This window comes from Hemiscyllium ocellatum, chromosome 8 (genome assembly GCF_020745735.1).
Source record: "Hemiscyllium ocellatum isolate sHemOce1 chromosome 8, sHemOce1.pat.X.cur, whole genome shotgun sequence".
Lineage (NCBI taxonomy): Eukaryota > Metazoa > Chordata > Chondrichthyes > Orectolobiformes > Hemiscylliidae > Hemiscyllium > Hemiscyllium ocellatum.
This window is the reverse complement of record NC_083408.1, coordinates 105,005,522-105,029,733: the sequence shown is the minus strand read 5'-3', so window position 1 is coordinate 105,029,733 and position 24,212 is coordinate 105,005,522. Positions and strand designations below refer to the sequence as shown.

Sequence of the window (24,212 nt, the reverse complement as noted above, 5' to 3'; positions counted from 1 at the left end):
ATCTCAGGAATGGAAACTATACTTAATTTCCAAAAGAAATTAATAAAGCAGACAAAATGACATGAGTAATAGAGAGCACTAGACCACTAGAAATGAGTTACAGGCTAAAATCTACTTCAAGTTTCAGATTGATTAGCACCTCATCCACAAATATTCCACTCCCTCCACAACAGGCAACCAGTAAGCTTAACATCTGTCGTGGGTAAGTTACTTGAGAATATTCTGAGGGATAAGATATACATGCAATTGGAAAAGACAGGGCTTGATTAGGAGTGGTCAGCATGGCTTTGTGAGTGGGAGATCATGCCTCACAAATTTGTTCGAGTTCTTTGATGAAGTGACTAGGAAGGTTGACAAGGACAGGGCTGTAGACATAGTCTATGTAGATTTCAGTAAAGCCTTTCATAAGGTTCTACATGGTGAGCTGCTCTGGAAGGTTAGATGGCATGGAATCCAAGGCGAGCTGGTAAATTGGGTACAAAGTTGGCTTGTTGGGAGGAAGCAGAGAGTAATAGTGGAAGGATGCTTGTCAGACTGGAAGCCTGTGACTAGCGGAGTGCCTCGGGGGGGTTGGTGCTGGGCCCATTACTGTTTGCTATCTAAATCAATGATTTGGATGAGAATGTACAAGAATGCAGCAAGTTTGCTGATGACACTAAAATAGGCGGTCTCCTGGACAGCGAGGAAGGTTATCAGAAATTGCGGCAGGATCTTGATCAGCTGGGGAAGTGGACCTAGAAATGGCAAATGGAGTTTAATGTGTGAGGTCTTGCATTTTGGAAAGTCAAATCAAGGTAGGAGTTTTATGGTGAATGGTAGGGCCTTAAGGAGTATAGTGGAACAGAGGGATCTTGGAGTTCAGGTGCATGGTTCTCTGAAAGTGGAGTCACAGGTAGACAGGGCAGTGAAGGCAGCTTTTGGCATACAGGCCTTCATGAGCCAGGGCATTGAGTATTGAAGTAGGGAAGTTATGTTGCAGTTATACAGGACATTGGCGAGTCCACACTTGGAGCATTGTATTCAGTTTTGGTCACCTTGCTATCGGAAGGATGTTATTAAACTGCAGAGTGCAGAAGAAATTTACAAGGATGTTGTCAGGACTCAATGGTCTGAGTTATAGGGAGAGGTTAGACAACCAGCACTTTTTTCTTTAGAACATAGGAGACTAAGAGGTGTATAAGATCATGACAGGCATGGTGGATAGGTTGAATGCGCTCAGTCTTTTTCCCAGTGTTGAGGAATTGAGGACTAGAGGGCATCAGTTCAAGGTTAGAGGGGAAAGATTAAAACTGAACCTGAGGGGCAACTTTTTTTTTAAACACAGAGGGTGGTATGCATATGGAATGAGCTGTCAGCGGAAGTGGTTGAGGCGGGTATATTAACAATATCTAAAAGGCACTTGGACAAATATATGGATAGGAAAGGATTAGAAAGATATGGTCCAAGTGCAGGGAAATGGGGTTCGCGTGGATGGACATTTTGGTTGGCATGGACCAGTTAGGGCCAAAGGGCCTGTCTCCGTGCTATAGGACTCTATGACTAGGAAAGCAGATAAATGGGAACACCACTACCTGCAAGCTCTCTTCCAAGTTACTCGCCATCCTGAGTTGGAAATTTATTACCATTACGTCACTGTCATTGGGTCAAAATCCTGAAATTCCTTCCCTATGGGCACTATGGCTCAACCTACAACACATAGGACTGCAGCTGTTCAAAAACACAGCTCAGCACCACCTTCTCAATGGCAACTAAGAATGGGCAATAAACGCTGGCAATGCCCACGTTGCATGAATTAATAAAAACACAACCCAATCAAACATTAAAAATCATTCCAGAGATTATGCTGTTCATCTTCTTACCTTCTCCATGATATGATCATGAATCTATATAGCTCTGTGTTAAAGCACAGAATGAGTATTGACAACATGAGCTAGTAACTCATTCCAAGACTCATTACTCTCTGGGAAAACATCTATCCAATATTCCATTCATTCCGACCATTTGACAGGGTCATAATGACTGGGCTATTGGAGCTATCCAATTAAGTATAGTCTACTTCTCTTTCCTTACCATATTGTAATAATTGTGCCTACAAATTTTATCCAAATATTTGTTTGAAAGTGACTGCTGGATCTGTTTTTGCCATCCTTTCAGGTGCATATTCCAGACCATAATTCAGTGCTTTGTTAAAGCATTAAAATGAGCACCTCTTCATTGTCTCAGTTTAGAGACAAACAACCTGAGCTTCATCAGTCTCTCCACAAAACTGAGGTGTTTTATCCCAGGAAAAATTCCTGGCTAAATTAAACAAAGCATTGTGAATTCAGGAGATCCAAAACAAAAACAGAGACTGGTGGAGAACCTCCACAAGTCTGTCAGCATCTGTGGAGAGAAAGCTGAGTTAACATCTCAAGTCCAGTGACTCTTCATCAGGTCACGATGAGTTTGCTGAATTTTACGAGCAATTTCTGTTCTTGTGTAAGTTTTCTGGTAAATGTCTTCAGCACCCCCTTTAAGACCTTGACCTCTTTCCTAAAGTGCAGTGCCCAGATCTCAACAGATTAGGCTGGATTATGTCTTTTGCCCAAATAATTATCTCTTAAGAAATTCTCCACTACACAGGTTGAGGACGGCTGGCCTGATGTTGCTGGATTTATTTGATTCTTTCTTTTTAAAGATTTGCAATTCTCCAGCACTCTGGATCCAGCCTCCATGAAAGAACAATTGGGAGATCGTGGCATGAGCCTCCACATTTCCATCCTTAACTTCCGTGGCATGCATCTGAACTGGACCAGGTACCTTTTCTACTTTGAGGAATGCCAACTTTTTAGGACTACCTCTTAATTTTATCCTGTCCAACTTTGCATTGCACCATTTTCTTTTCTAGCAAAGACAGATGCAAAGTACACATTTAGCAGCACTATGCCCTCTGCTTCCACAAGATGATCTCCATTTTGTTCCCTAATCAGCTCTGTCCATCCTTCCTCTCAGTGTTCTTTTCTTATGAGCGGAAATCAGTCTGGAAAGAATGCACCTCAAAAGTATTGGACAGACTTCAATGAAACTTGATATCAGTAGGCTATGATACAAAGAAGAACTGTTTGCTTTTTCGCAAAGATTTGGATCAGGGTGCTAAAATCTTCTAATATTGGGAAATAGTCTGAATGGAGATTTCTAGAGTGCTATGAGTTACTATGGAGTGTTGTGAATTGTCACAGTTGCTGTGACGGAATTTGTTGCAACTATCAAAACACTAGGGAGGGAGAGTTCAAAACTAGGGGCATATTTTTAAGGCAACAGGGGAAAGGTTTAAGAAGGACATGAGAGAAAACCACAAATGATATGTGGATAAATGAATGCGCAGCACGGTGGCACAGTGGTTAGCACGGCTGCCTCACAGCGCCAGAGGCCCGGGTTCAATTCCCGTCTCAGGTGAATCCCGACTGTGTGGAGTTTGCACATTCGCCCCGTGTCTGCGTGAGCTTCCTCAGGGTGCTCCGGTTTCCTCCCATAGTCCAAAAATGTGCAGGTTAGGTGAATTGGTCATGCTAAATTGCCCGTAGTGTTAGGTGCAGGGGTAAACGTAGGGGAATGGATCTGGGTGGGTTGTGATACGGCGGGTCGGTGTGGACTTGTTGGGCTGAAGTTTCCACACTGTAAGTAATCTAATCTAAAAAATAAGATGCAGCAAACTGAGTATAATTTGAGAAAATGTGAAGTTGTTCATTTTGGTGGAAAGAAAAGAAAAGCATGTTATCCAGAAATGGATCAGTCTGATATGCAGAGAGTTATGGGAGTCCTCGTGCAAGAATTACAAGGGGTAGTATACAAATGGAGCAAATAATTCGGAAAGCTAATAGAATGTGATCATTCATCACAAGGAGAATTGAAAGCAAAAGTGGGGAGGTTATGTTTCTGTTATACAAAGACTGCATCTAACTGTGCACAGTATTGGGAAAATTCAGAGAAGGCTTACCAGACCTGAAATAATGGAGGGGCTTGTCTTATGAGAAAAGGCTGACAGACTTGACTTGCATCCTCTGGAGTTTAGAGAAGTAAGAGTGAATTGATTAAAATATATAAGATCTTGACAGGATAGATATGGAGCAAATGCTTCCTCATGAAGAACCAAAAAGTAGGGTCCACTATTTAAAAATTAGGAGTCATCCACTTCAAACATAAATCAGCTGATTTTTTTTATTCCACAGAGGGTCATGAATCTTTGGAGGTCTCTGAAAAGGTGGTAGAAGCAGTACTCTTGAATATTTTAAGGTTGAGGTCGATAGATACTTGCAAAGCAAGAGATAAGAGATCATCGGTGTTAGCAGGAATGCAGATCTGAGGTTACACTCAGATAATTTATGAGCAGATGTAGAAGTCCTCCTCCTGCTTCCAACTCATATGTTTGTTTTCCTTCTACTTCATGGAAAGGTGTCAACTCTATATCTGAAGCATCTACTCTTTGAAGCCCAACCTTTTTTCAATTGTTGTTTTGCCCACTAATTTTAGATTCCAATCCAGCTGAGTCAAACCCTTTCGATAATCACTGAAGTTAGCCCTTCTTAGGGAAGTTAACATTTAGGGAAGTGTTTTTAAGTTGGATTGCTCCTTGCCCTTTTCAATATCTTCTCTAAATCGAACAAAGTTATGATCACTATTTCCCAGTTTATTCCACAAACCTGTACCGTTTGGCCCATTTCACTTTGAAAAACTATATTTAGCACTGCATTCATGAAATATTATTGCTATGGACACAACCAAATCTCCTCAAAATATATCAAGGAGATAGCCCAGAACCTAACTATTTATTTTATTTAAAGACAATTATTAAGAGCTGAGTTCCAATTGGTCCACTACTGGGCTTTAAACAAAACAAAACTTTATTCTTATAACACAGTTAAAGCACAAACAAAACAGAAGAATTAGCGTAACTTTAACTCAATTGAATACTTATTAGATATTACTTAAGTACTAATCATCAACTGCTTTAATATAGGAGCACCCCATAAACACACCTTGGCAAATTCAGCCTCTGATTATGTTCATGTGCTGTTTTCTTTCCAGTCAAGGAGAAAGGAACACCAAAACAAACCATCTAGCCACACACAGAGAGAGAAAACTCAAGCTTTTTGCTGTATCAGAGAAACAGCTGCATCTAGCAGCTTCAACAGTCAACTCCAAACACCAACTGAAAGCAAAACCAAAACTCTGGAACTGTGTGAACCTGTCTCCACCCATTCATGCCTCGTTGATTTAATTTTTTTTTAAAAAACACCTAGGGAGCTCAAAGCTGTTTACCCACTGCTTCTGAAGTTGACATTCCACCACAACTGTGGCAAGATAAACAGCACAGAACAAATCTCTCTTAACGGCAAAGTACCATCACAATATACTAAACAAGACATTTCTCTTGTACATCTTTCAGGAACTTGTTCTCTGCATTGCCATTTACTATTCCAGTCTATATTAAAATAAATTTTGCATAACAGCTGTGGCTCAGTTGGTCACATCCTTGCATCATCATCAGATTCAAGCCCCCGCTCAGGCTTAGCACAGAAATCAAGATTAATGATCCAGTGCAGTACTGAGTAATTACTGTCTTTTGGGTAAGACATTAAATGGAGACCACATATGCCTAATTGGTTAGACTCAAAAAGATCCCATGGCATCATTTTGAAGGACAGAGGAGTTGTTTGTGGTGTTATGGTCAACATTCATCCCTCACTCAGCATCATAAAACAGATTATCTGCTGATTAGCACATTGTTCTTTGTGGGAATATGATGTGTTGAAATTGGCTGATGCATTTTCTACATTAATAAAGTGGATATACTTCAAAGGTTTTGCAATGGCTATAAACTGCATTGAGACATGGCTTTGGTTAAGTGGATATTTTTTCTTCACTTCTTAAAATTATTGCATTTCATTTCTTGCAACTTTCTGAAATTCACTGGAGAATGCACTCCTTTTTCTCCAAAAGACATTTATCCTCTTTAGGTTATAATATTAATTTGATCATTAGTGCCATCTACTGCCTCTCATTTCTTGAGAGTACTTTGTATTCAAGAACAGTGAGTTCCAAATTTGCCTCTTCTTTGAGTCAAATCTCTTATTGCTACTATGCCATAGTCCCAAGTGGCAACTAATGCAGCGCACCAACACATTTACCTTGCTACATGCATTTATGTATATATACCCCAACCCCTCCAGTTCCTGCAAAATTCTACAATGCTATGGTGTTATTTGTCTTTCCCAGTCTTCTCTTTAATGTTCAGCCTTTAGGATTATTTATTCATTATGTGAGTTATACTACTAATGTGCACTAGTACAAAGTGTGTAGTCCAAAAAATGGCACCAACGCTCAATATTAGACCCAATGTTCCACAGTACACTAAAGCCATGTTGTTTAACAGTCCCACAAGGGGACTGTCTTGAAAACAGAGTGCATCTCAACATTGTGCAAAGTCAGGTCTTAAAAATACCAAGGGTATATTTTAAAATTTCATACAGAATCTGGTTTAGAACACAAGGTTCTAATGAAAAGATGTTCTGAGTATACAATCAAGCAGTTGGTTGATCCTGCACAACCTAGGGGACGTACAGCTAGTAATCTAACCCCATTTTGCCATTCGGTTGGCACAAATCTCTGTCCGAGACTGCATCAGTAATGCAAGGCAACTACAAGAGCCAAATAAAGCTTTAAAAACAAAGGCCATTATTCAGATTTTGTATCTTCTTTTCACCCTCTGGTCAACTTCCAAAGTCTTAATTCCTTTGTGGTTATAGACCTATGGAGTGTAAATGCTTTACACATTAGCATGAAATGCGGGCCTGAAGCCTGGGGCTAGATTTTCAAAGCTTCTACTGTACTGACAAGTAAGTTGAAATATGATGAAGGGATTTGCATACTGTGTAATACATGGTGGTTTAACACAGGCAATGATTGCTGATGAGAACTGACTGTGCTGGGAATAAGCAGCTTGAGACTACAGAGATAGAAACAAACGTTTCTTGTAGTTTAGCTGTTCTCAGAAATTAATAAGGGAACATAGTGGAATAGTTGTGTTTTAATTGTCAATTCTCTCCAATATTCATAGTTATTTGCTACTTAAGAAAGCAATTCAGCATCTAAATAATGAATCATCTTAATTAGCATTATAATAAACATTTAGGTCACAACTTTGCGATGAAAAGGGATGGGCCACTGGTTCTTATTCTGCCAAAATAATTGTAATAACCTATTTCTATTTACCCCTAGCATGCAAAGGCACTCAATTTATGCATCTGCCAAACATTCGCCTCTTCAACTCCCGAAAGGTGAATGTGAGGTATCATGATTCATCGCATTAATACTTCAATTCATATGGCTTTCTTCCACCAAGGGTGGGCTAATTGAAATGATCTCCCATGAGGAAGAAAATCTTCATTAGCTGTAATAATGTGAAACTTATCATTTACAGGACCGATGTTTATCTTTTAAATAACTAACTTGGTACAGGTGGTTGGGAAGACATCTGCCAAAGCAACTCATGTCGCATCACTAAGGTTCCAGTCTTGATCATGACATATTCTTGATGGTGTCATCACATAATGCATTGCTGACAAAGGCTCCAGTCACTTCATTGGTCAGTGAGTCACAGAGTCATAGAGTTGCACAGCACAGAAACAGACCCTTTGGTCCAATTTGTCCATGCCAACCAGAAATTCTAAATTAATCTAGTCCCATTTTCCAGCATTAGGCCCATTTCTATCTAAACCCTTCCTATTCATATACCCATCCAGATGCCTTTTAAATGTTGTAATTGTACAAGCTTCCACAACTACCTCTGGCAGCTCATTCCATATACGTACCACCTTCTGCATGAAAAAGTTTCCCCTTAGATCCATTTTTGATCTTTACCCTCTCACCTTAAATGTACGCCCTCTAGTTTTGGGCTCCCCTAACCTGGGAAAAAGACATTGGATATTTAGGCTATCCATGGCCCTCATGATTTTATGGATCTCTATAAGGTCACCCCTCAACTTCTAACACTCCAGGGAAGATATTCAGTCTCTCCCTGATGCTCAAATTCTCCAACCCTTGCAACATCTGTGTAAATCTTTGCTGCATCCTTTCAAGTTTCACAACATCTTTCCTATATCAGGGAGACTAGTATTCTAAAACTGGCCTAACCAATGCCCTGTACAGCCGCAACATGATCTCCCAACTCCTGTACTCAATGCACTGACAAGTAAAGGCAAGAGTATCAAACACCTTCTTCACTATCCTGTCTGCCTGCGACTCCACTTTCAAGGAACTATGTATGTGTACCCCAAGGTCTCTTTGAACTTCCCAAGCATTGCCATTTCCATGCTCCTATGACATCTGAAACACAAATAGATCATTCATTATCCACTTTGATGGCTCAGTCAAACACCATTCCCCACCTTCCTCAATGCCCAGGATCTTCTTTAATATTACAAAGTGTTTAAAGACAAATACAGAGAGTTCAGAATCAAGCCCAGGATTCATCTGCTCCATCTGCTTTCTTTCTCTCTTTTCTGGTTTTTCTTTCAATTTATTATTATACTTACCTCTTGTTGAAGAGTTCGGTCGCAGGAACAGCAGCGAGTGTTCCGGCAGTGTCTGCGTCCAGCGCAGATTCATGGAGGCAGTCTGGGGCCCAGTATAAGACCTGGCAGTATTGTCAGTGGCTGCATCAGTGAGGGGGGGCCTGACATAGAAACATGGAAGTGGTAGAGTTGAGTTTGGGCTGGTGCAGTACCCGGCAGCATTTATGGCCTGTGCGTTGGTGAAGTTCAGCAAGGACTCTGTGAGAAGGGCATCGGTAGAGGCACGACAAAGCCAAAGATTGGCAGATTTCATTCCAGCGGCAATGTGGCAAAAGAAACTACTCAGACCCCTTTGCATCATGGCAGCCCACAAACCGACCAACACACTACAACAGCAGCTAATGACCTTGAAAGACCCTATACAGACATCAAGCAAAAATGTGATTTACAAAATAATTTGCAAGAACTGTAACAAACACCACATTGGATAACCAAATAGAAAACTAGCCACCAGGATACATGAACTAGCCACAAAATCACATGATCCTCTCTCACTAGTATCCTTACACACAGATGAGGAAGGACACTACTTCAACTTGGACAACGCATCCATCCTAGGACAAGCCAAACAGACACATGCACGAGAATTCCTAGAAGAATGGCATTCTATCAACAAACACGTCGAATTAGACCTCATCTACCACCTCCTGAGAAAAAGAACAGATAATGACATCACCACAGGAAATGATATCACCAACCCAAAGAAACCCAACCATATAAATAGAAAGCGTTGCCCAGAGGCCCACTGAAGATGTTACCTAGTATGGTGACGAAACGTCTGGAAATGAATCTTCCAGTTCAGCGAGCAAATCTTCATCCAGAGACTCGTGCTTAGGCACCAGATCCATCGCAGAGTACTTAACAAAAAAGACTGTAAAGTGGAATGCTACTTAATGTTTTGCCTTTACATTCTATGGTTTATTTTTCCTATGTTTTAAGATGGACAATGGTGACATTATACAACACTTTTCACTGTATTTTGTAACAAAATCCACGTGACAACAATAAATAGATCAAATGTTTTGAAGGGATGGTGCTATAGTGGTAATATCATTGGATTGGTAATCCAGTACAATGTAATGAAAGCACAGGTTCAAATCCCCTTACAACAGCTAGTGGAATTTAAATTCAATTAATCAAATCTGGAATTAAAATATCTCAGTAACGGTGGCCATGAAATGTGATCAATGCATTTCTGGAAATTAAATGACATTGGAGGAGGAAACAAGCATAACTTTCAGAGAGATAAGAAATGGCATTTATCGCTGCAATTACTGAAGAAAAAAAAGAACTGGCTTTGAGAGGACTATAAGCCTATGCTATTGGGTGCCTTAGAAACTCGCTGTTCTGAGAATCCAGATTTGTCAGCCCAGAGGAAAGAAAACTCTTAGAAATTGTAGTCTCTCTTCTGAAATCCTCTTTGAGTATTACTTGTCCCACCTGGCAAAATCTGACACAGTACACTTTGACCAATTCTCAGCAGCTTAAATTCAAGTTGAAGAGAATCAAAACAGGACATTTATCATCAATCTGTAGCTGTCAGTAATTGACTTTCGTTCACAGGAAATTTCAGTTGATCTGTGAATTATTCCATTTTACCTATGTTTCCAGAGCTGTGGTGCAGAGACTTGTGTTCCTGTTGTCTGTGTGAATTGAATTGAATTAACTTTATTGTCACACGTACACAAGTGAGTACAGGGAAAAGTTTACACATCACCACATACAGCATCATCCTAGGTACAAAGATACCTCGGTACAACTTCTTCAGTTACAAGATCTTAGAAATTGAGAATTAAAAAGTCCAGCATTGCAAAACTAAAAGTCCAGAACAACCGTCTTCCAACACAGACCACACTGGCACTTAACCTCCAGTTGGCCTTGGCTCCAGACCAATCTGGGCTTCAGCTTGAGGTTCATGAGGTTGCGAGATTGCTCTGGAATTGCCTCAAGACTGGGAGACCACACAGAGGCCATGCCAAACCAAAAGGCCGCTAGAAGACCACCATGCAGGTCCAAGAGGATGGCATGCCGGGAAGCTGCTATGCCAGGCTGGAAGGCTGCCATGGAAGGGCCACTGCGCCAGGCCGAGAAGACTCCTCCTCATGTTTACGCAGAGGCTGGGAGTCTTTGGTGAGCAAGAGAAAAGAAGACAAAAAATAAAGCGGATAAAGAAGTGAAAGAAGAACGGCCGGAGCGGATCAGCTCCGGTTGAGGCACCTTATTCCGCCGCCATCTTGGACCAGTATTAGTACAGCAACATCATTACATCTGACCCATCAGCTTACTTTTGTGGCTGGGTGTGCAAGATTAACAGCAATGTATTTTAATTCTGGATCATATTTTTGATGTTATCTCGAGTTTGTGACCGACTATTAGAATAAGTTTTATTCATAATAAGTGGATTACTTGGAGAGCATTGAATGGAGACTGGTGGATGTTTCTCTTATTTTTCATTGTAATATCAAAAAGAAGCCAGTGGCCATTTTGGTAATTGAAATAACAAAGTTACGCAAATGGTATGACCTGTGGAGTAGTAGGGCTTGATTATAAGCACACCCCTCCAGACATGACTGGAGCACTATGCATTTGTCCACACCCACTGCTGATGGAATTAAATGCCACTCTTTCCAGCGGAACCAGCAGCTAGAGTATAAATTGTCCTTACGACATGACTAATGCCTCTGAATAGGTGACCGAACACTTTGCATAGCTTTAACATCAGACTGGAATTGGACTAAAATAAGGAAGACCACAATTTAGAAAATGGGATTGTTCTTTTGCCTGCATCATAATTCAACTATTTAACGACATGTAAAATAGGACCTGCTTACTCCACTACCACGCCAGCCAGCAAGGTGCCATGATCAATCTGGGGCTGCCAACTCTGAACACATTCCTGGAGATCTTGTCACTTTTTTTTGCCTCCTTTTATTTCCTTGAATCTTCAATATTTTTGTGACAGAGAAAGGAAATCATTCAAAGAAAATGATGAAACAACAGACTGGGTGCTTAAAGTTGACAATGTTTCTAACAGATTTTCATTTTGCTCACAACCCAAAAACCCCAGGGCAGTTCCAGAGAGATGGAAACCATGTTTAGATTGTTTCTGCAGAGTTAGCCACTCTCATTTTGGGCAGGGAAGTATGCTCCTGGATAGTCAGTCAGTGAGTGCTATTGCTGATCCAGATCAGTATCCAGAAACTCTTGCTTAGGATGCATGACTGAGCTTCACTATGACAGCCACCTTGCTTGATTAGACCATTGATGTGCAATGTCAGAGCTTGGAAATAAACATTCATTCCAACACTGTACAATGACAGCCAAGTATACCATTCACAGGAGGTACTGCAGTGATTTACTTTTGTTCCTTTAACAGTGAGGATCTGAAATCTGAATACAGGCTGTAGTAACTAATTGTAGTCAGGAACAACCATTTAATACATGCTCTTACTAACATAGGCAGCAATAAATGTTTTCAGAAAATGCCAAATTTCTGAATTGGCCTGTTCTCTGGACATAGGTTGACAGAGAGCATGGAGCACTTTTCTGTCCTTAAGAATTATTATTTATTACTATAAATAGCTTCTAGCATCAGGTGAACAGTGAACCATTGATATTTAACTCTCCTGGTCAAAACCTTTCTCTCTCATACACATACAGGCACACACACACACTTTCACTTGGATTGGCTCACATTTACAAAGGTCTCTGATTTACTTGTCACAGCCTATAGCAACTGATAAGAAGAAATTAAGTGGTCATCTTCAGGCTCGTGATGCTTTTTACTTTGGACCAGAAACAGTCCCTTCCCTTCCAGAGGTCTGACGGCTTCTGACTCAAAATACACACCCTTAAGTTGTTGAGCTACCTGGGAGCCAACCACATAGCTGTTGGCAGGCAGAAGGCTTTGTCATCAATAACTAGTCCAGAAATACTTGAAATCAAACAGCAGAGGCAGTAGCTGTGCAGATTCTCTGCTGGATCAGACAGCAGTGTAGGGTTCTTTCTCTGTTTTTATCACTTCCTATGCTGTTACTGCCACTGCCTTCATCTGACTTCCCCATTTTTAAAGTGCCATTGCTTTGATCTTTTTTCTCCTCTCAATGTTCAACAATTCAACAGCTTATAAAACATTAATTAATGCTCCTAGAGTTCAAAGAAATCAGCTCCAACACTGAAAATGCCTAAAAAAAAGAAGCAGCTCTTATAGCCATAATTTTTCCCTTCTTCCATCTCGGTTTACCCAGAATCCTGAATGGGCTGGGGCAATTTTCCCTGGAGCATCGGTGACCTTATAGAGGTTATAAAATCATGAGGGGCACGGATAGGGTAAATAGACAAGGTCGTTTTTCTGAGGTGGGGGAGTCCAAAACTAGAGGGCAGAGGGGAAACATTTAAAAGGGACCTAAGGGACATCTTTTCACGCAGAGGGTGGTGCATGTACGGAATGAGCTGCCAGAGGACGTGGTGGAGGCTGGTACAATTACAACATTTAAAAGGCATCTGGAAGAGTTTAAAGAGATGTGGGCCAAATGCCAGCAAATGGGACTAGATTTATCTAGAGTATCTGGTCAGCACAGATGAGTTGGACTGAAGGGTCTGTTCCCATGCTGTACATTGCCATAACTCAATGAACTAGTCACCATTTCACAGACCTATTCAGCCACTTAATGCCAGCCAAATCTCCATTCGTACACAGATCCCTGGATCCTACTCATCTGTAACTAAACTTTCTCAACTAATTGGACCAACAGCTGTGTAAATAGCACTTAGATTGAGTGTCAGGTAACTTGCTTTTAAATCGTGCGATAATCCTTCAAATATCCCTGGATATTACAACTTTTTCATGTAAGCCCACAATCAAAATTATGGAAAAGTAAATAAATACAATCCTCACAAGCCTATGAAACAACAAGGAAATGACACCCGTAAGGAAGTTGGTGACCAGAGTGGGGCAGAGAGGATAGGGCAGAGTTTGGAATGGATGGAACAGAAGGGGCTCATTATTTACAGAACATAACAAAATTCAAACAGGAGTCCATCACTTCAGAACTCAGTCAATCAAAGTGCTAAAAGAAAAAAAGCAGGCATCTGGAATGCTTTATCCAGGGCCATGATGAGGATAGATCTCATCATAAGGCATAGTGCAGGCAGACCATCTCAAACAAAGCAAACAACTTCTCTTCACCATCCATTACAATAAGTCTCCTTAACAAGAGCACACTTTATCCCATTGTAGAAATCATGGAATGTGACTTATAGGATAGAATCAGTGCAGTACACTAAATTATTTGGCTCTTCGTAAACTATACTAACTCCCTGAATTTCCCTGCTATGTAGCATAGCAAAAGGTCATTTGGCCCATTGCACTTAGATTAGATTAGATTCCCTACAGTGTGGAAACATGCCCTTCAGCCCAACAAGTCCACACCGACCCTCTGAAGAGCAATTCACCCAGGCTCATTTCCCTCTGACTAATGCGCTTTAACACTACGGGCGATTTGGCATGGCCAATTCACCTGACCTGCACATCTTTGGACTGTGGGAGGAAACCAGAGCACTCTGAGGAAACCCACGCAGACATGGGAGAAGGTGCAAACTCCACACAGACAGTCGCCTGAGGCTGGAATCGAACCTGGGACCCTGGTTCTGAGGTAGTAGTGCTAACCACCGTGCCACCTCATTGAAAAATAAACCACAATACCTTATTCCTCTGTTTTTCCCTCTCTATACATACAATTTGTTTCCATATTTATCTAGTTCTATTGTGAGCAATATTGAACTCTTTCAAATCTTACTCTCAGTATTTAGTGGAGGTATTTGTCAGAGGAATGTTATAACCAACAGGATCCCATCGTTCATCACTACTCTCTGCACACATCACTACTCTCTGCACACATCACTTTCTCCCCGACATGGCTGTCAAAACAATCAAGAGGAGCAACAGAGCAGTCTGGTGTCAACATTCTCTGAGTTCCTCTGCTTCCTCCCTAACCCCACCCCATAACCAATAATTCCTGGCCTTCTTTTCGGAGCAGCCCACAGGCCCTCATACATCCTGCCGCACAGCCTGACATCACATTACCTCACCATGTTTGAATCAAATGCTTTACAGGGAGTCACAGGTCAACAAGAGATGCACCTGACACAGCCAGCAGTGAGGATGTGGGCCTACCTGCGACTTGACAGTCTCGTATTCATCTGTCCCATACTCCACTTTCTTGAGTGCGGTCATGTAGTCATAACTGATGACTGCAGTCTGAAATTAACATCACAAAAACAAAGGAGAAAGTGAGGACTGCAGATGCTGGAGATCAGAGCTGAAAATGTGTTGCTGGAAAAGCACAGCAGGTCAAGCAGCATCCAAGGAGGAGAGTCGACGTTTTGGGCATGAGCCCTCCTTCAGGAATCCTGAAGAAGGGCTGATGCCCGAAATGTCAACTCTCCTGCTCCTTAGATGCTGCCTGACCTGCTGCGCTTTTCCAGCAACACATTTTCATCACAAAAACAAAGTTCTTCAAATGACTGTTTGCCTTTTTCAATACTCCACTTCACTCCTGGCAGGCAGGGCCACCAAGATGGCAGAAGTGGGTACTGCAGATGCTGGAGATTAGAGTCAAGATTAGAGTGGTGCACCAAGATCTCTAGTCCAGTATAATGCCACTGACTGTCTTCCAGCTGCTGCTGGAGGGTAACCGGATCCTTCCTCTACCTATGTGAGGAAGGTTTCTTCAAACTTACAGACATGACACTCCAATATCATATCCTGCTGTTTTATACTCTCATTGCTCATAGGCAACCCAGCTCTGCAGCAGAGTGTACAGTTTCTACAACAAAACTGGGCACTAAGCCTGTCCATTAAGTTATCTTCATAGAAATACCTCAAGGACAATGGAAGAAGATTTTTTTCAAGGCCAATAACTGCTTATTGCCCTGTTTAGGGCACTGGTTCAATTTTAGAAGACAGAATAAGACAGAATAACAGGGATAAACTCACAGTGGAAGTAAGTAACTCACAGTATCCCATAGTTTCTGTGCTGCCACCTCAACAACTCACTATTTTTATTAATAACTTAGAAAGCATGATGGACAGCAGTTTATCCAAGTCTTCCTATGGCATAAAGATTGATGGTATAGTCATTTGTGTAACTTTATCCCTGTGTAATTTTACAAAGACACCCTGATAAATTAAACAATAAGGTGAAACGGAGGCTGATGCAGCTAACATAAGGCCATTTTGAACAGAGGGAGAAGGAAGATCTCAGTGACTAGCCAAAGTCTTTTCCCAAGGGTGTGAGAGTCCAAAACTAGAGGGCATATGTTTAAGGCGAGAGTGAAATATTTAAAAGGGACCTAAGGGGCAGCTTTTTCACACAGAGTGGATGGAATGAGCTGCCAGAGGAGGTGGTGGAGGCAAATACAATTACAACATTTAGAAGGCATTTGCGCAGGTAACTGAATGGGAAATGTTTAGAGGATCAAATTGGATCAAGTGCTGGAAAATGGACCTAGTTCAGTTTCGGATATCAAGTCAGCACATACAAATTGAACCGAGGAGTCTGTTTCCATGCTGTATGACTTATGACTCTATAATTCAAATGGAGTAAAAGTCAGGAACAGTAAAAATCCAAAGACATCCATGTGTCCATGTCCATAAATGACTAAATAATCAAAAAGGCTCCTGAAATGAAATGAGAGACTTTATAACACAAGGGGATAGAACAGAATACAAATGAGGGAACATTTTGCAACAGGTATGTAAAGCCCTGGCTAGCCCACATTTGGAGTACTGTGTCTCTGCTCCTCTGCAGTCCGTCAGGATCAGGGTGACTTTATTTTCTCTGACGTTGTCAATCCAGAGGTGAATTACAGTCTAATATTGGATACACAAACCCTGCCACAAGTGGAACAGGTGGTAGTAGAGGCAAGTGGGTGTGAAACTCTGAATATCTCACTCTCCTTCAGCTCTTTGTGCTTGGCCTCTGTCTGATTTTGAATGATATGCCAAAACAGTTAACACTGTTGCAGACCCTTCTTCTCCAAATTGGGAAAAGAGGTTCTGAAGAGCTGGTGGGGGGTGTCACATGCTTTTCACGGAGGTTTTGACGACATGACATCCTTGCAGCACAGCCTCTACCCTCCTGATGATTGACCATTTGCCATGATGAAGTCAGAGTAGGCAGACATGTTTTGGCAAGTCTGTGTCTGGCACACAGACGACATGGCCCACAGCTGATTGACCGTAACCAGTGCCTCAGTACTGGAGACATTGGCCTGATATCCTCCTCCAGATTTACAGGATTTTACAGAGGGATTTTAGACTTTGCCACACCTTAGGAAGGAGATATTAGCCATGGGAGGTACACAATGCGGATTCACTATAATGCTACCAAAGGTTAGATTCCAAGGGAGATTAGGCTCTTTTTTTTAAATAATTCTTTCATGGGATATGGACATCGCTGGCTAGGCCAGCATTTGTTGTCCATTTTCATTTGCTCTTGAGGTGATGAGCTGCCATCTTGAACCACTGCAGTCCATGTGATATAGGAATTTCCACAATGCTGTTGAGCAGGGAGCTCCAGGATTTTAATGCAATGACACTGTAGGAATAGCGATATATTTTCAGGTCAGGATAGCGAGTGGCTTGAAAGGGATTTGCTGATGGTCATGTTCATGTGCATCATCTGCCTTTGTCCTGCTAGGTGGTAGAGATTGTAGGTTTAGAAGATGTTGCTGTAGTACTCTTAAGGAGTTGCAGAAATGCATCTTGTGGACGGATTATACAAGATAATAACTCATAAATCCCAAGAGGGAATTCCAAAATAAATTTCTTTATCCCAGATTCAGGGCAAGGGTTGTGAAACCCTCTGACAGTTGAGACAAATAATGTTAGACACGTTAAAATGGAAAGCCAGACAAATACAAAATATACAATGATATGTTGATAAAGCTAGGGGAAATGGGAGAAATTTTGAGATGAAAGCTTTGTACAAGTAAAATTTTCACATATCTTAATAAAACTTACAGTGGCCATAGCTCGTACAATTCGAACAAATCCAATGTCGTTAGGATCCACATGGGTCGCAACATATAAATCGGACAGCGCTAACCCTCCAGTAATTACTGCTCCGACCCTGAGTAACCACTTTGCCATTCCAGGATTCAAGACCTCTGCAACAAGAACACCATCACAAGAAAGGTTTTCAAAGAATCTCCAGCAATTGAATTAATATAAAATTTAACTTCATCATCTCAGTATGTCATCTCCCAGCATCCTCTCTGCCCCAATCCTCCAGACCACTTCATGTAACAATGCGTACAATAGAAAATGAAACAAGAAATGACCTGGATGCTTTTGCACCCCACAGCCACCCCGTTGTTCCTGTGTTCAAATAACTAGTGTTGCCCAACCTTCTACAATTAGTTTCTGTTGTCTTAAGGACAAATATTAGTCTCCCAGACAGTGTATAATTTTCCATTATCATTAAGCATCTTTTGTTTATTTGGAAACCAAAGGTACAGTGGAGTGGGGAAAGATCAGAAAACACCATTTGACTTGGAGAGTGTTAGACTAATTAAGATGTCAGCAAGACGTCCAATTAGTTGCTTTTTCTTGTAAAATCAACCTGTTTGTATTTATTATGACACACCTCTGTGGCCGTCACATTCCAAAGTGAGACTTGGACCCAGATCTTCTGGCCCAGAGGTAGGAAAACCAACACTGTACCACGTGACCCTATGTCCAAGCAGTTGGCAACATTAAGTAACAACACATTATTCAGGGCTTTATGGTCAGTGAGGGCAGAAAAACTACTATTAAGCCTGCCTTCCTCACATTCACGACTGAATTGGCCTCTCCTGCTCAAGGTTTTAAACACTTCAAATTCGAAAAGAAGAACTTGCATGAACAGAATGCCCTTTACACCCTCAAGTCATCCCAAAGCACTTTACAACCAATGAGGTGCTTTTTGAAGTTCAGTCACTGTTGCTTTATGGCCAAAGTACCACAAACAGCCAGGGCCGGACAGAGGGAGATTTCCCCTGCTCTTTTTTTTTTGTTTGAAGAGGTCAATACTATCCATCTGAGAGAGGGCATGAGATTCACATCTCATCTGAAAGACATCCCCTCCGACAAATCGAATATGCAGAGCACGAGGCAGTGTACTTGCTGTGCCAACTGGAGCAGCACCAACGCCCCCGACTGCAGAACATGTTTCATGGTGATGTCTGAAGTGAAGAAAATTGATAAAACCTGCAATTACAGTGCTGGTACTATTTCTGTCCATCACTATAGAAACATCATCTTGACTGGTTCTTAAAACAAAAATGTGAGAAAGCTCGAGAAGAAAATGGCAGAAGCTGTGTCCCAGAGGCAGGAGAACACCGGATCTTTGTAAACTTAGAAGGCCAGGCGAAGAGAACTGGCAGGAACTAATACAGGTACAAAAAAAGATGCTTTCGGATGTACAATTCGGTAATGAGCAAACTTGAGTTGTAAAAAGTTGTAAAGTTCAAGCAAACAGGAATGGGGAGATGGGTCGCGAGCTCATTTCTGAGGCATTGGAAAGTAATGAGTTGTTGTCAGAAATGGGTAGATTCAGCATCAAGGATAACCACTAGGGGGCATGCATTTAAGGTGAGGGTGGGAAGTTCAAAGAAGATGTGAGGGGCATTTTTTTTTACACAGAGAGTGGTACAAGTCTGGAATGTACTGCATGGGATGGTGTTGGAGGCAGATACAATACAGGCATTTAAGGGGTTTTTAGATAAGCTCATGAATATGCAACAAATGGAGGGATATGGACCCAGGGCAGGCAGAAGGTATTAGTTACATTTGGTGCCATGTTCGGCACAACATCGTGGGCCGAAGGCTCCGTTCCTGTGCTTTATTGTTCTATGTTCTACGTTCTATCAGAATGTACTTCAAAAAGCACTTTATTGACTATGAAACGCTTTGGGCTTAAAAATGTGTTGCTGGAAAAGCGCAGCAGGTCAGGTGGCATCAAAGGAGAAGGAGAATCGACATTTCAGGCATAAGCCCTTCTTCAGGAATGAGGAGGGTGTGCCAAGCAGGCTAAGATAAAAGGTAGGAAGGAGGGACTTGGGAGAGGGGCGTTGAGAATGCGATAGGTGGAAGAAGGTTAAGGTGAGGGTGATAGGCCAGGGAGGGGGTGGGGGCGGAGAGGTTGGGAAGAAGATTGCAGGTCAAGAAGGCGGTGCTGAGTCTGAGGGTTGGGACTGAGAAAAGGTGGGGGGAGGGGAAATGAGGAAGCTGCATTCATCCCTTCTGATTTCTCCAGCTTCCTCATTTTCCCTCCCTCCCAGCTTTTCTCAGTCCCAACCCTCAGACTCAGCATCGCCTTCTTGACCTGCAATCTTCTTCCCAACCTCTCCGCCCCCACCCCCTCTCCGGCCTATCACTCTCACCTTAACCTCCTTCCACCTATCGCATTCTCAACGCCTCTCTCCCAAGTCCCTCCTCCCTACCTTTTATCTTAGCCTGCTTGGCACACCCTCCTCATTCCTGAAGGGCTTATGCCCAAAATGTCGATTCTCCTTCTCCTTTGATGCTGCCTGACCTGCTGTGCTTTTCCAACAACACATTTTTAAGCTCTGATCCCCAGCATCTGCAGTCCTCACTTTCCCCTATGAAACGCTTTGGGATGACTTGAGGGTATAAAAAACGCTCTGGCAATGTAAGTTCTTATTTTTGAATCCAAACTGTTCAAAATCCTGAGCAGGATAGGTCAATTCTCCTCCTGTAACCTAAAAAAAAAGTTGTGGGAGCCCGATTGACAAGGTAAGGTAATTAGTTTATTTCCTAATCCTTTTTTAAGTAGTCACTTCGGGAGTTAGAATAATGGGAATCGAGTTTAGGGCAGTGGAATGTTCCTCCTGCAGAATGTGGGAAGTAAGGGTCACCACTAGTGTCCCTGCTGACTACATCTGTGGGAAGTTCACCCAACACCAGCTCCTCGAAAACCACATTAGGGAACTGGAGCTGGAGTTGGATGAACTTCGGATCATTCACTCCCCAGATAAAGAAAAAGACAGATGGGTGACAGTTAGGGGACAGAAAGGGAACCGGCAGGTAGTGCAGGGATCTTCTGTGGCCATTCCCCTCAACAATAAGTATACCGTTTTGGATACTGTTGGGGGGGGAGATGACTTACCAGGGGAAAGCAGTGGGGCATCTGCTGCTCAGAGGGGAAGGGGGAAGAGGAGCAGAGCAGTAGTCATTGGGGACTCGATAGTTAGGGGGACAGAGGTTCCGTGAGGATGAGAGAGACTCACTGTTGGTGTGTTGCCTCCCGGGCGCCAGGGTCCGTGATGTCTCTGATCGTGTTTTTGGGATCCTTCGGGGGGAGGGAGAGCAGCCCCAGGTCGTGGTCCACATTAGTACCAATGACATAGGTCAGAAGGGAGATGGGGACTTGAGGCAGAAATTCAGGGAACTAGGATGGAAGCTTAGATCTAGAGTTGTTTTCTCTGGTTTGCTGCCCGTGCCACGTGCTAGTGAGGTGAGGAATAGGGAGAGAAAGGAGTTGAACACGTGGCTACAGGGATGGTGCAGGAGAGAGGGTTTCGGGTTTTTGGATAATTGGAGCTCTTTCTGGGTAGGTGGGACCTCTACAAGCAGGATGGTCTTCATCTAAACCAGAGGGGTACCAATATCCTGGGTGGGAAATTCGCTAAAGCTATTAAGGTGGATTTAAACTAATACAGCAGGGGGATGGGAACCAAAATTGTAGGACAGGTACAGAAGAGGATGAGAGTAGAGAGTTCCCAAATCAAGTATCTGACACTGGCAAGCGAGAACCTGGATTGAAGGGTGTGTACTTCAACGCAAGGAGCATCCAAAATAAAGTGGGTGAACTGGCAGCTTGGGTACCTGGGACTTTGATGTTGTGGCCATTATGGAGACATGGATAGAGCAGGGACAGGAATGGCTGTTGCAGGTTCCGGGATTCAGATGTTTCAGTAAGAACAGAGAAGACGGTAAAAGAGGGGGAGGTGTGGCATTGTTGGTCAGGGACACTATTACAGTTGTAGAAAGGATGTTTGGGGACTCGTTAACTGAGGTAGTATGGGCTGAGGTTAGAAACAGAAAAGGAGAAGTCACCATGCTGGGAGTTTTCTATAGGCGTCCGAATAGTCCCAGAGATGTAGAGGAAAGGATAGCAAAGATGATTCTCAATAGGAGTGAGAGGCAGGATAGTTGTCATGGGGGACTTCAACTATCCAAATATTGACTGGGATCACCACAGTACGAGTACTATAGATGGGTCAGTTTTTGTCCAGTGTGTGCAGGAGGGTTCCTGACACAGTATTTAGACAGGCCTACAAGGGGCAAAGCTACTTTAGATTTAGTACTGGGTAACGAGCCTGGCCAGGTGTTAGATTTGGAAGTAGGTGAGCACTTTGGAGACAGCGACCACAATTGTGTCAGGTTTACTTTAGTGATGGAAAGGGATAGGTGTACTCCACCGAGCAAGAGTTACAGCTGGGGGAAGGGAAATTACAATGCAATTAGGAAAGATTTAGGAAGCGTAGAATGGGGAAGGAAACTGCAGGGGATTAGCACATTAAAAATGAGGAGCTTATTCAAGGAAAAGCTCCTGTGTGTCCTAGATAAGTATGTACCTGTCAGGCAGGGAGGAAGATATAGAATGTGTGAGCCATGGTTTAATAAGGAAGTGGAATCCCTGGTCAAGAAGAAGAAGGCGGCTTATGCTAGGACAAAATGTGAAAACTCAGTTAGGGTGCTTGAGGGTTACAAGGAAGTGAGGAAAGACTTAAGAGAGCTCAGAAGAGCCAGGAGGAGACATGAGAAGTTGGAGGATCAGGGTTAACCCTAAGACTTTCCACAGGTATGTCAGGAATAAAAGAATGACGAGAATTAAATTAGGGCTAATCAAGGATAATAGTGGGAAGTTATGTGTGGAGTCAGAGGAGATGGGGAAGCACTAAACAAATATTTTTCGACAGTGTACACTATAGAAAATGAAAATGTTGGCGAGGAAGATACAGAGATACTTGCATCTAGACTAGAAGAGATTGAGGTTCACAAGGAAGAGGTATTAGAAATACTACAGAGTGTGAAAATAGACAAGTCCCCTGGGCCAGATGGGATCTATCCCAGGATCCTCTGGTAAGCAAGGGAAGAGATTGCCAAGCCTTTGGCATTGATCTTCAAATCATCATTGTCTATAGGAATACTGCCTGAGGACTGTAGGATAGCAAATATGGTTCCCTTGTTCAAAAAGGGTAATAGGGATAACCCTGGTAATTACAGACCATTGAATCGCACTCCAGTTGTTGATAAAGTGTTGGAAAAGGTTATAAGAGATAGGATTTATAACCATCTAGAAAAGAATAATCTGATCAGGGACAATCAGCACGGTTTTGTGAAGGGTAGATCGTGCCTAACAAATCTTATTGACTTTTTTGACAAAGTGACCAAACAGGTAGATGAGAGTAAACCGGTTGATGTGGTGTATATGGATTTCAGCAAGGCGTTCGATAAGGTTCCCCACAGTAGGCTATTATACAAAATGCGAGGAATGGGATTGTGGGAGACATAGCACTTTGGATCAGTAATTGGCTTGCTGAAATGTAGTTGATGGGAAATGTTCATCCTGGAGTCCAGTTACCAGTGGTGTACTGCAAGGGTCGGTGTTGGGTCCACTGTTGTTCATCATTTTTATAAATGACCTGGATGAGGACTTAGAAGGGTGGGTTAGTAAATTTGCAGACGATACTAAGGTCGGTGGAGTTGTGGATAGTGACAAAGGATGTAGTAGGTTGCAGAGAGACATAGATAGGATGCAGAGCTGGACTAGAGGTAGCAAATGGAGTTTAATGTGGACAAGTGTGAGGTGATACACTTTGGACGGAGTAATCGGAATGCAAATCGGCTAATGGTAAAATTCTTGGGAGTGCAGATGAGCAGAGAGATCTCGGTGTCCATGTACATAGATCCCTGAAAGTTGCTACCCAGATTGACAGGATTGTTAAGAAGGCTTACAGTGTTTTGGCCTTTATTAGTAGAGGGATTGAGTTCTGGAACCAGAAGGTTATGCTGCAGCTGTACAAAGCTCTGGTACAGCCACACTTGGAGTATTGTGTACAGTCCTGGTCACCGCATTATAAGAATGATGTGGAAGCTTTGGAAAAAGTGCAGAGGAGATTTACTAGGATGTTGCCTGGTATGGAAGGAATGTCTAATGAGGAAAGGCTAAGGGCCTTGAGGCTGTTCTCATTAGAGAGAAGAAGGTTGAGAGGTGACTTAATAGAGACATACAAGATAATCAGAGGGTTAGATAGGGTGGACAGGGAGAGCCTTTTTCCAAGTACGTGGATGGCAAACACGAGGGGACACATCTTTAAAGTGAGGGGAGATAGGTATAAGACAGATGTCAGAGGTAGTCTCTTTACTCAGAGAGTAGTAAGGGTATGGAAAGCTTTGCCTGCAACGGTGGTTGATTCGCCATGTTTAAGTGCATTTAAGTCATCATTGGACAGGCATATGGATGTACATGGAATAGTTTGGGTGGGATGGGCTTCAGATTAGTATGACAGGGCGGCGCAACATCGAGG

At 42.4% G+C, this 24,212-nt stretch overlaps 1 protein-coding gene across 1 annotated transcript in view; it reads right to left on the bottom strand.

Annotated features, from left to right (window-relative positions):
- adck1 (aarF domain containing kinase 1) overlaps window positions 1-24,212 on the bottom strand; it is a 581,459-nt gene that overhangs the window by 514,889 nt on the left and 42,358 nt on the right. The window contains exons 2-3 of the mRNA XM_060828581.1: window positions 17,638-17,783; window positions 14,788-14,871 (exon numbers count right to left, since the gene is read on the bottom strand). Of these exons, the coding sequence (XP_060684564.1) occupies window positions 14,788-14,871; window positions 17,638-17,783 (230 nt within the window). The remainder of the gene's footprint in view (window positions 1-14,787; window positions 14,872-17,637; window positions 17,784-24,212) is intronic.